Here is a 13,254-nt window from a genome sequence, read left to right as displayed (position 1 = left end):
GGCGCGATAAATCACGCGATATGTGTCTACCGACAGATGCTGTCAGTGAAGCGACTAAAACAGGGATTTATAAATAAACATCAATATTTTTACTAATAATGAATGTGTGGTTTGAGTATGTTCGTTCATTTTAATAAGAGGACAAACAGACATACAATTTTAGCTCATAATTTAAAACTTATTTTTATTTTTTTAGCACTGGGTCAGCGTTGGTATTATAGGTAGTGCGCTCCGAAAGTAGCTAAATTTTAATTTTGGTTTTAATTTAATTATTTAGTAGTTCCTTATAAAATTAAATTTTGATTTTTATTTTATATTATGTACTTTTATTTAATTTTGACATTGATATTTTTTTCTTATTATTTAGATTTCAATTTTGTTGTTAATTCTGAAACGTGTATTTAAGTTCCCGGTAGGGACATATCACAAAAATCACTTTGTGGTCCCTAGTTTGGTTAGGACATCACAGGCTGATCACCTGATTGTCCAAAAGTAACATGATCCGTGCTTCGGAAGGCACGTTAAGCCGTTGGTCCCGGTTACTTACTGATGTAAGTAAGTAGTCGTTACATAAGCCATGTCAGGGGCGTTTGGCGGCTCAATAGTAACCCTGACACAAGGGTTGATGAGGTTGGTAATTCACCTCACAACCCACACGATAGAAGAAGACCTAAGTATGAGGGAGACAGGTACAACTTGCTCTCTCTCCTTCACTCCTTAGCGGCTTACGGCCATTTAAGCTAAAGCAAGACCCAGAGGGGGTGAACCAAATCTAACAATACTTAAGTAAGTAGTATTATTTTTTACAGCCTCAGTGGTCTAGTGGTTAGAGCGTTGGGGTCAATCCCAATGCAGACATTATCGAAATCACTTTGTGAGACTGACCTTTGTTTGAAAAAGTAAGATGATTCCGTGCTTCGGAAAACACGCTAAGCCGTTGGTTCCGACATCTAAACCAACCCGCAGTGGAGCAATATGTTAGTGGGGCAGAGTCCTAAAGTGGTTACATTATATTACTCATAGTACAAGCAAATCCGTGAACATTTACTAGTTAACATATAAAATTATTCTCGCTGACGTATGTAAAGTAAATCACTCAACAAACAGTCGTACCCTAACTAAGTGGGCAGTTCAGTATCATTATTCATAGACACCACGCTCCGAGGAACAGAAAGGGTGGCTGGAAGACGCCGCTTCGGGCGATAAGTCCGCTAATTGCTAAGATTAACTGCTTTACTTTTCTTGGGATTTGCGTGTTTATTGTTAATTAGTTAGTGTTGTTTTAAGGACGGGAGACAAATCACGCTGGTAATCTCTTTCGGGGTGGGCAGAATACATTAACTTAGTCTTCTTCTATCGTGTTGGTTGTGAGGTGAATGACAGCCCCGATACCGACCCCGCCGGCGTTGTCGACGATTTCCCACAATCAGCGCTTATCGCTATCGACTCACAGGGCTCAATTAATTCTTTCAAATATTCTTCCTCTCAGACGACGACCTGAGCCGATGTTCGAGATTCTCTAACATGAAAACATTACAACACTGTTTTGTGAATTATATTACCACCTTTTTGCATTCTATGTGTTCTCGCAAATAAATTGATTTGATTTGATTTGAAAAAAATGTCACACCTAAAAGAGGAGAGGTCCAAAAAGTCACATGAAAGCTTTTAAACCGCCTGTTTAGACCCCTTCACTGTGTAACTGCAAGTTATCTGGCAACTTCCTACTCTGGCCAGCCCGGAAGATTACAGGCGTGAAGTATCTCTGAAGTATTGCTTCATCCATTTCACAATAATTACACAGCATGTTTTAAAATTAAATCATGCATTAAAGCTGGTGGCAAAGGATGTCGCGTCGTTTCTGTTAAGTGATTTATTTGTATATACAGAGTGATCCAAAAAGAAAACTACATTAAACTTACGACCGTAATCCCTAACGGGGTGGGCAGAGCCACAGAAAGCCATAAGAAAATTTGCAGTATCGTTCATTTTCATAAGCTTTTTTGACGTGACTTATTGTAGATTTGCCGCAGATGGCATTAACTACTTGGCCGGACAAATGGGGAGCGCTGAGGGCTCTCACCCGATACAACGTTTAAGACAACAGGCCTGAGGGTGCCCAGTTGGGCGCAAACCTCGGCTCGGGGCGTCGTCTGAGAGGAAGAATATTTGAAAGAATTAATCGACCCCATTGGGTCGACAGCGATAAGCGCTGATGGAGGGAAATCGTCAACCACGCCGACGGGGTCGGTATCGGGGTTTGTCATTCACCTCACAACCAACACGATAGAAGAAGACTAAGTTACTGTATTCTGCCCACCCCGAAAGAGATTACCAGGTTGATTTGTCTCCCGTCCTTAAAACAAAACTCTAACTAATTAACAACAAACACGCAAATCCCAAGAAAAGTAAAGCAGTTAATCTTAGCAATTAACGGACTTATCGCCCAAAGCGGCGTCTTCCAGCCACCCTTTTTGTTCGTCGGAGCGTGGTGTCTACGAATACGTCGTCTGAGAGGGAATATTTGAAAGAAGAGTAGTAGTAACATTCTCCATTCTTGTCTATCAAGGGCCAATTCCTTCACTTCGTCATAAGTGCATCGGGTATGTTTGCCGAGGCACGGACAGATGGCTTCGATGCCATCGTGAGAAAGCGAATAGCCTCACTGGTGCGGCGGGTGCGGGGCAGCGGCAGCGTCCTCCTGAATAGCATTACGGATAGGGTTGACTGCCCTATGGTTAGGCACTGGATGAAGGCACTAATAATGCCTGATTCTGGTGCCTATGATAAATAATTTTAGGGTGTTATATATAGGTGTTGTACTACTAACATAGAATTAAGTTTCATTGTCACTAACACTTTAATATTTAATTTGATTGTTAACTAACCTAGTAAGTAAGTGCATTGTTACTAACAAATTACCTATGGATGTATTATCCGAAATAAATTGTTTTGAATTGAATAAGACACGACGTTCGCCTTCTCTTTAATCAGTTCCATGTAAGCTCTTCTTGGTCTTCCCCTTCCTCTCTTTCCTTGTAGCTTCCCTTCTATGACCACAATACCACCATTTTGACGGAACTCTAAACACACCCTGTATTACTCCCCATATCTCATTCGGGACAGATATAATTGGCTCCCAATTACCACAGCGCTCCGCCATCTGTCATGCGATGTTTAGCAACACCCTGTATACTGTCAAATGTGCCGTGACTCTCAAATGGGATACAATTTTTGTAGTTATACCATACATAACATAAACAGCCTATATACGTCCCACTGCTGGGCACAGGCCTCCCCTCAAACAACCGGAGCTGTATGCAGCACACTCCACCACGCTGCTCCACTGCGGGATCAACGGCTTAACGTGCCTTCCGAAGCACGGCTCGAGATGAAAACTTTTTGTGGTCACCCATCCTATGACCGGCCTTTGCGAAAGTTGCTTAACTTCAACAATCGCAGATCGAGCGCGTTTACCGCTGCGCCACCGAGCTCCTCTTAATTAATTATTAATAGCCATAATTTCACACACATCAAAATTATCAATTACCTCACCGGAATAGAACCTGTGTACCGTTTCATCATCATCAATTTAAGAGCCACGCTCTTGTCGGTGTAGCATTTTCCATTCCAGTCTATCAAAGGCCAATTCCTTGACTTCCCTATAAGACATGACGTTAACCTTTTCTTTAATCTGTTCCATGTAAGCTCTTCTTGGTCTTCCCCTTCCCTTCCTTCTTGGTTCTTGGTGTACCGTTTAACGCGGCATAAAATAACGAGAAAACTAGTAAATTATGAAGCTACATATCATATTCTGCCATAAATCAGAGTCGCATCAAAATAGATACCTATAGTAAATCAAGCGTAACAGAATTAGAAGTAATTTCGTGGAGGCGGTAAGGAAAGGTGGAGGACAGAGCGTACCGCCGGCTCCGGGTCAGCCCCAACTCCTACGTCATCCACGCATGTATGGGCCACGCGCCGAAATGTATATTATGTCGTGGCCAGATCACAGAATTGATAATTTCATGATGTGCTCGATCATTTCATGATATGGTCATATTTCATGAAATAGAATATCATTCGTTGGCCACATCATGATGTAGTTTTGCCAGATCAGTGGACACAAAACGTTTAACGATATGAGCAACTAAATGCATGGTTACTTCATGATATGGCCAAAAGTTGCCAATCATATCGTAAAATTAGTAACATTATCCACCGATAGTGGCGCTGGTGTCGATTATATTTAAAACTTGATGGATTATTACAATCGATGAATCAATGTACCTAATTGTACAATTTTCCATATCGAATAGACACATAACCGGGACCAACTGCTTAGCTTGCCGTCCGAAGCACGGAATCATCTTACTTTTTCAAAAAAGGACAGTCTCACAAAGTGATTTCGATAATGTCTGCATCGGGAATCGAACCCGGACTTCCAGATCGTGAGCCTAACGCTCTAACCACTAGACCACGGGGGCTGTCAACCCTGATGATGCCTGAAATGTTTTTTTTTATAAGTTGGGAAGAGACAATTTTGCACTCTGAATATCCAGAGATGCAGTCGAGCGTGATGGGTCTACTCACGACGTCAATGATCGACTTTCCAGAGTAAGTTCCTCAAAAACTATATAGATGGCGGTGTAAAAAATTTCCTCCGTTTAACCTTCTAATTTCATGGATACCAGACATATGATGAATCTATTTTATATTTGTTTTTGGGTATAAATGATGACTCTTGTTATTACACCCAGGCACAACACATCTTCCACTCATTATTATTCTGATCACGTTTAAAAAGAAGCAATATAGGTAGGTAGCAACATAATTCTATAGATAGTGTGATCCAAATATCAAGCAACTAGTATTTTTATAAATATGATTCGTATTTTTAACCCCCGACGCAAAAACGACGGTGTGTTATAAGTTTGACGTGTCTGTGTGTGTGTCTCTGTGTAAATGTGTGTCTGTCTGTGGCATCGTAGCTCCCAAACGGATTATCCGATTTTAATGCGGTTTTTTTTGTTTGAAAGGTATATCAATCGAGAGTGTTCTTAGCTATGTTTGGTGGAAATCGGTTCAGGTCTTCAAGGTTATCAGATCGTTTGTTAAGTGTGATAATTATGAATGTTACACGCTCAGTTTGCTTGCAAGCATGTGTGGGATAAGTTATTTTCTGTTTTTTTATACGGTTAAGCATTTTTAACCTTTTGTCATAATAATTGAGTACTTTTTTTTGTTCGGGGGTTTATTAAATTTTTAATTTTAAGTTATTACATACGGGGTGAGGTAAACCTAGCTCAGCCGATGGTGGGGAGCGGAGAGTTGCCGTTCTATACGTAGTATTATTCCTTATTCTATGCTGTTACCTTTGCTCGCTCCAACACAGGGTATATCCAGCTCCATTCAAGAAATGATTTAAGTGTCCCTCCCGGGAATCAAACCCGCACTAATTGTTCACTAGAACTTTAACATTTTAGCATTCACTTTGATCTATTCAGAACTGAAAGTGATCTGAGGTTTTGAAGCTAAAAAGTAAAAAAAAGTTATTTTTTTTAATTTGACCTGGTACGTTCTTATTACTTTTAGGTTAAGATTTTTTTATTCCCAATAAGCTACTTGACAACCTTGTCAAATGAGGTACTTTTTACGAAACGTCAAGACGAAAGTTTTCTTTGGAGTTTTTGTGGAAATACTGTCCTGTGACGTCATCAATAAAAGCGGTCAAACGTCGTACTCATTGTTACTTCATTCATGAATAAAATTCGAAAATAAGTCGAAAAGTAAAATGAAATTGATTTTTGATCATCTTAGTCTGGCTTCTATGTTTATAATTTTTCTTCTTCTGGTGTCAAAAAGCCCACATCAAAGCAATTCATCTAAGAAAGCAATATTGCTATTTGACATTTGTTTGCATTGCGCACTTACTTTTATATATGCTTACTTTTATTACCTTCTGTTTTTTGACGTGACCGCAGCGTGGAGTATGCTCCATACCCCCTCCGATTGATTGAAGCCTGTGCCCAGCAGTGGGATGTATATAGACTGTTTATGTTAAGGGCCACTGTGGTCCAATGGTTGAGCGTTGGACTCACGATCCGGAGGCCCCGGGTTCGAATCCCGGTGGGGACATATCACAAAAATCACTTTGTGATCCCCATTTTGGTTAGGACATTACAGGCTGATCACTTGATTGTCCGAAAGTAAGATGATCCGTGCTTCGGAAGGCATGTCAAGCCGTTGGTCCCGATTACTATTTACTGATGTAAGGGAGTAATCGTTACATGAGTCATGTCAGGGGCCTTTGGCGGCTCATAACCCTGACACCAGGGTTGATGAGGTTGGTTATTGACCTTACAAGTCACACGAGAGAAGATGGAAAACATGGAATGAAAGGGTTCTTTTACCATACCACAGACTAAGTAGGCACTTTAGATCATTTAATTCATGTTATCGATGATAACATTGATGTAAGGGAAAGGTTTTTACAGTTCAAGAGTGAGTAGGAAATATATATATATCAATCACAATTAAAAAAATAAAACAAAAAAATAATTTTGTAAACCATAGACATATAATTTATTATTTTTTACAATTAATATTACAACTAGCACAGTCCACATTAAAAAATAATTAAAATATTTAGAAGTATTTACAAAAAAATATAAAACAAATTAAAAATGGAAGAGACACAAAATGACTAATATTAATCAGGAAATATTAAAAGAAATATTTTTTAAAATGTTTAAACACAAAAAAACATAAATAAATTGATTTTTATTTTTACAATATTTACAAATGATTAAAATTAAATACGTTATTTTATTACAGCGCACGGCGGTGCGAAAAGCCAAGTTCCTTTTATTACTTTTAATAAATACATGGCCTATTAGCCCTGATTACAGTACACACAATCTGATTTTATTTTAAGTTATAAGTACCTGTCATTTTCTTATCCGCCGAAAAGGAATGGAACGCACGATACATACATATATACAGACAACTGTTAATTTTAAAATGAATGAGCGAATTAATTAATAACCCGGGCTAATCAAATAGGCATCAAACTCATATGCAACCCGGTTGACCTGTGCTGTCATACATTTTGTCGGGTTTTAGGCATGTAAAATTGTGAGAGGGTTTTTTAAGCCTGTCTATTACCCGTCCCTTTTCTTTTCGGCGGATAAAAAAAATGACAGGTATAACTTAAAATAAAGTTAGATTGTGTGTACTGGAATGAGTGTCATTAATTATCTTATTACTATTTGGTTATAACATCGCATCTTATCAATTTCAATTTGAAAATTATAATCAAAATACATGGGAATGATAAATTTCGAAAAACAAAATGGTGGTGCTTAAAAATGAGTGAAAATGATTATTTATACTTAACATTGCCTTTGACGACATATGTACATTTTGTGGGTTCACCACTAGCCCGGACAAATGGTAAGTATTGAAGGTCTCGTGCAGGATATTGAATGAAAGTTGTTCTGTATGTTGTTGTGTGTATAGTGCGTTTTTTTGACATGACTGACTTATTGTAGATTTGCCACAGACGGCAGTAACTACTTGGCTGGACAAACGAGGAGCGCTGAGGCCTCTTTTCGGCGGAGAAGAAAATAACATATAACTTAAAATAACGTTAGATGGTGTTAACTGGATTCAACACAATTATATACTTAGTGAAATAAGTTTTAGATATTGAGTTAATTAGACTGCAATTTATTACAATACAAATAAATACCTTATTATAATTATACTAGCTATCAATTTACAACAACAGGAACATTTTACTCTTTTGCCTCTAATCTATTCTAATGAGAGTCCGTCTCTATTTCTTATAATTGTCATTATCTTTCTCTCTCTAGCATTGTCCCGCTTACCACAGGGTCCGGTTACCTAACCTGAAAACTTGACAGGTCCGGTTTTTTACAGAAGCGACTACCTGTCTAACCTTCCAACCCGCGAAGGAAGAAAACCAGCCCAATTTTTTTTTTAAATACGGACGTTTCCAACTAGTCAAATCAGTTACTTTTTACTAAACGTCAAAACACGAAATTACCACGGGATTTGTATGAAAAAGCAACCTGTGGCGTCATAGAAAAAACGTGTTAAAATGTCGCACTTACTATATTTTACTTTATTAAAACTCATAAATAAATGAAATAGAAAAAAGGAAAACGTTTTTTGTCACATTTTGATAATTTATAATTTAGAATTTTATAATTTATCTTCAACCTAGGAAACTACCCAACTGTAATCATAATATATCTATAAGTACTATCATTTGAGAATCCAAGATATATGGAGCCGAATGAGGTCAACTCTTAGGTCACGAAAGAGCATAGACGGTGCTACTTTTAGAAAAAAACATTAGCTAAACCTTAGATTTACAACTCTATCCTTTCATAAGTGTAATATTGAGTGCATTAGCCTCTATATAATGCCCAAAGGACGGTGAAATCCTACTATTAAAACTATAGAAGTTTCATACAAACTTTGCCGCTACTTTTTACCCACTTAGGAGTCGAATTTCGCGAAATCCCGCCTTAGTGAGCACTTACGTCCTAAAAGGAACCCCCATGCTAAATTTGAGACTCCTTGCATTGGTAGTTTCTGAGATTTCGTGATGAGTAAGTCAGTCAGTCAGTGACCCTTCGCTTTTATATAAGGGGTGTTAGTGACACCGTAATATAGATTTACCACTAATCAATCTATTTATCTACGTGACATTAATTTCTTCCTCCTCATCGCTTTCAGTAGCTGTGCTGTGGTTGTACAGCCCTTGTGCCATCAGCTGCAGGGCCAGCGGGTTGCGCTGGCCGCTGGCCTTCTTGATCTTGGCACGTTTGTTCTGGAACCAGATCTTGATCTGAGCTTCAGCCAGCCCCAGCTCCGCGGCCAGCGCCTGCCGCCGGCGCTCCGTCAGGTAGCGGTTTTCGGCGAACTCGTGCTGTGGGGAAAACGCGCTATTAGATATGGCAAATTTTATTTTATTAACTGTCACTTTCTCGTCTCCCATTACCTACCTACATTTTATTCGACTTATATCGCCATGTTACAAAACGAAAACACTAAAATAAATAAGTCTTCAAGTCTTTGAAAGTATTTGTTAAAATTGACAAATGATATTAGTACGAATACATAAATTAGTTCAGTGTAAAGTAATTTGTTTTCTTTTCTCTGGCCTATCGTGTCCCACTGCTGAGCAAAGACCTCCCTTCCCTCATCTTCCATAGTTCCATAGTCATCACATTAATTTAAGAGCCGCACTCTTGTTGTAGCATTCTCCATTCTTTTCTAAGGCCAATTCTTTCACGTCCTTATAAGACTCGACCGTCGCCTTCTCTTTTATCTGTTCCATGTAAGCTCTTATTGGTCTTCCCTTCCTCCATCTATGTTCCCTTCTATGAAGTTTTTAATAAATTCGTCGTGTCTTATTAAATGTTCAATCGTCTTGTCTCTTCTATCCTCAATATTTTGTCTCATTTTCCTTACTCTTTGTAGCACTTCTTGATTAGTATTAGTAAGTAGTATTAAAAAAACTATTCTCCTACCTTTAGTCTCGTAAGCTGAGCAGCACTGAATGCAGTTCTCGGTCGTTTTTCTTCTGGGTTCATCTTCTTTTTCATTCTTCTACTTCTAGGACCTGTAGGCAAACAGAAATTACATTAATTAGTTGCGTTACATAGCACCCCTCTAATATGTATACTAAGTTTTATTGTAAATACAGTCTATAATCACATCAAAATAAACATTTTTTTTTTTCAATTTGTTTAAGATCTGAGTCTGATGTATGTATTCTTAAAAAAAAACTGCCTATTTCTACCATCAGGGGTCGCTACTGTTGAGTGTTTTTAAATTTTGACAGTTCACCGTACTTCTTGAGTAAACAAACATAATTGTTTTGCGTATATTTTACACTATAACCCTTTGAGCAGCGTTTATCTGCAAAATCATGGCCAGGGTTCAGTGAAAATTTGCCCAGAGGGCAATATTGAATTTCAACCCACGCCGATCGGTGAAACGCGAGAACCCGCACTATAAATAAAAAAAAATAAAGACTACTTACAAAAAACGACTTAGAGTTACACATAGAAGGTAGAAATAAAGTAAGTGAGTACTGAAAGCAGTGTGTATGGAGTGTAGTTATGATTACGTATTAAGGTAAACGACAAACCCATAAAAAATAGTATAATTATGAGTACTAATGTAATATTGTAATATCCATTAAGAACACGCAATTAAAAAACATAATCATTATAAATATTTAATCATGTTTTCCCCGCAAACAACCCTTTTAAAAGTACGTATCAATTAAGTACAGATAATAAATTCAACCCTTCCGCTTCCATTTTACGCCACCCTATCATTTCTAGTCATTAAAAGCATACATACATAAACTCACGCCTATTTCCCGCTGGGGTAAGCAGAGACTAATTCCATTTGCTTCGATCCTGACACATTTTTTTTTCTTCCTACACGATTTTCCTTTGTTTAACCTTCTAATTTCATGGATAACAGACATAATGCATCTTTTATCTTTGTTTTCGGGTACATATACGTAAACAGCCTATATACGTCCCACTGCTGGGCACAGGCCTCCCCTCTATCAACCGGAGGGGATATGGACACATATGATACATATCGTCACTGGAAAGGCAAAATTACGTAAGCGCCAAAATAGGTATTTTGGGTTTTTTATATATTCGGAATCAGCGTTTCATTCTGCGTCGATCTGTCTGGGTAGCATTGCGATACGAGCACTTTTTTGGCGCTTACGTAAATTTGAAAATAGTTGACTTTTTTCAATTCCAGTTTCTTAAACGACAAGATTTTGGTGTTTTTTTCGTGACTGGTGTATAAGTAATATTGTGGTCCTATATAATAACTACATATTAACTTTAAGTAAATTTGGCATTCTATAGTTTGAAAAGTATCATTTTATTAGTAATTTTGGACTACTGAAAATAAAAAATAGACTATGTATAAGTCATTTTTATTTACAGCTTTTAAAATAAGTAAGGCGTATAAGAAAAAAATGTCTTAGCATGTTTATGCAGTGAATGGCGAATAAGTAATTTTGACTTACAGTATTTAGAATAAGTAAGGCGTGTACGTAAATTTGCCTTCGCATTTTTATGCTGTTATTAAGCAAGTTTGTGGGCTAGCAGTAAGTTTCCCAGGAAGTTATTTTTTAACAATAGATCTAAAAGTAAAACTATTTTAGAATTGATTTTATAATTTATTAGCGACCCGGCTTCGCTCGGATGCAATGCTGAGGAAAAATGAAATTATTTACGACATCACATTAAAATCCTCAAAAATAACAGTATTTCTACACTATTTATTGGATGTTATTATACATACCTATAAACTTTCCTCTTGAATCACTCTATCTACTAAAGAAAATTGCATCAAAATCCGTTGCGCAATTTTAAAGATTTAAGGGTACATAGGGATATAGGGACAGAAAAAGCGACTTTGTTATACTTTTTAAGTTCTGTCGTTTGCATATTTAGCGCCAATTTTGAATTGAGAACTCTAAATTCATATTTGTTGGAATTTCGAATATCAAAACAATTGAAAGCATTAGGATTAATGCAATTATTTAGTCACAGCGTTGGTTTGAATCTGTCAGATCATGTCCGAAAATGAATCTTACAAAGAAAAATTTTCTATAACTTTCGAAGAGGCCTACTGCGACTTCAGTGTTTCAAACAGTTAAAATCTCTATTCCACGATGAAGTGCCATGTCTGCGAGCTATCGAACGCTGGTATTTAGAATTCGAGCATGGATATCCGCCTTCACTGAAGATAATATCGTTGCTGTGAGACAACTAATCCTCAAAAATCGTCATGTGACATACCGAGAATAGAGGCGTTATTAGGCATTTCAGGGACAACCATTTAAACGATATTGAATGAGGCACTTGGTGTGAGAAAACTAGTTTGCCGTTGCATTCCGCATTTTCTGACGATCATAAGGTAGCCCGCGTCAGATGGTGTAAGAAAACTCTTCAGAGGTTCAACCGAGGAGAGTCAAATCACGTGTACGACATCATCAGTGGTGACGAATCTTGGATTTATGCTATTATCCTGATTCCAAACAACAATCCACAGTTTGGGTCTTCCAAAACGAGTCAAAGCCGACTAAAGTTGTTCGCTCTCGAAGCACTTCAAAGAAGATGGTGGCTACCTTCGTGGAGAAAATCGGTCATGTTGCGACAATTATTATTGCACTTGAAGATCGTAGGACGGTTAATGCAGATTGGTATACCACAATTTGTTTACCACAAGTCATCGCCGAACTTCGAAAATCTAACCCAAAGCGACGCATGATGATGCGCAGGAGTGCAGGATGCTGCACCATGACAACGCAAGCTCACACACCGCTCGTCAAACGATTATTTGAAGCAGGAAAACGTAGAAATTCTTGACCATCCTCCATACAGTCCTGACCTAAGCTCCAATGATTTCTTTACATTTCCTAAAATTAAAAAAGAAACTCTTCGCGGTCAAAGGTTCCAGTGCGGTGAAGAAGCGGCCAACGCTTTCAAGTCAGCCATTTTGAACACTTCTACTTTGGAGTGGAATAAATGTTAAATAATACCTGGTTCGAGCGAATGGAAAAGTGTATTAAACTTCGTGGTAAATACTCTTAAAAACAATAAGGGGAATTATTGAGGAATTAAAAAGACTTGACCCTTCCAGAGACTTGACTCGACTTAGAGCCACGTATGCTTGTCCTAATTCAAACAATTTTGAGCCCAAATATACTACTGCATGGTCGACTGTGCTGCCCTGCATATGTTATGTTATGTTAGTGGGCTCTGTTTTCCGCATTTAGACTCTAAGGTGGCCCATTATGCGTGTAATTGTTGACTACGTAAGCTAACCTATCTCCTTCCAGAAGCTCAGAAGCCTCCTGGGGATTTCACAGGCTTCGCGGAGCGACCCCACCCAGCGATCCACTGTGCTGCCCTGCATATTATGGACGGTGGATGACAATGACAAAATTAAGGGCAACATCCTTCTTTCAGTCATTTTGTAATATCGTCCATCTTGGATTTGATTTTGACATAATGACAGTATTCTGCTAGTGTAGTCCTATCTTTGATACCCATATTGAGGGGGTTGTGGAAAAATATGTAATCCCCCATTATGTACCGGCTGCCATCTTAGATTTATAATGTTATTGATTTTATTATATTGTATTGACATCGGAATTAAAGGTGCGTACCA

At 38.1% G+C, this 13,254-nt stretch overlaps 1 protein-coding gene and 1 long non-coding RNA gene across 3 annotated transcripts in view; one reads left to right on the top strand and one right to left on the bottom strand.

Annotated features, from left to right (window-relative positions):
• The window catches only part of LOC126378596 (uncharacterized), a 50,131-nt gene that overhangs the window by 27,571 nt on the left and 9,306 nt on the right, over positions 1 to 13,254 (top strand). The gene's annotated exons all lie outside the window — the stretch shown is intronic.
• LOC126378454 (segmentation polarity homeobox protein engrailed-like) overlaps positions 6,622 to 13,254 on the bottom strand; it is a 36,899-nt gene continuing 30,266 nt past the window's right edge. For both annotated transcript variants that reach the window (XM_050026828.1, XM_050026829.1), the window contains 2 exons: positions 9,567 to 9,658; positions 6,622 to 8,962 (listed from right to left, as the gene is read on the bottom strand). In XM_050026828.1, coding sequence (XP_049882785.1) covers positions 8,732 to 8,962; positions 9,567 to 9,658 — 323 coding nt within the window. In that variant the 3' untranslated portion in view covers positions 6,622 to 8,731. The remainder of the gene's footprint in view (positions 8,963 to 9,566; positions 9,659 to 13,254) is intronic.

The sequence above is a fragment of the Pectinophora gossypiella genome, chromosome 26, assembly GCF_024362695.1.
Source record: "Pectinophora gossypiella chromosome 26, ilPecGoss1.1, whole genome shotgun sequence".
In the NCBI taxonomy this organism is placed as follows: Eukaryota; Metazoa; Arthropoda; class Insecta; order Lepidoptera; family Gelechiidae; genus Pectinophora; species Pectinophora gossypiella.
Note: the sequence above shows the minus strand (reverse complement) of the source record. Positions and strands in the feature narration are given on the sequence as shown.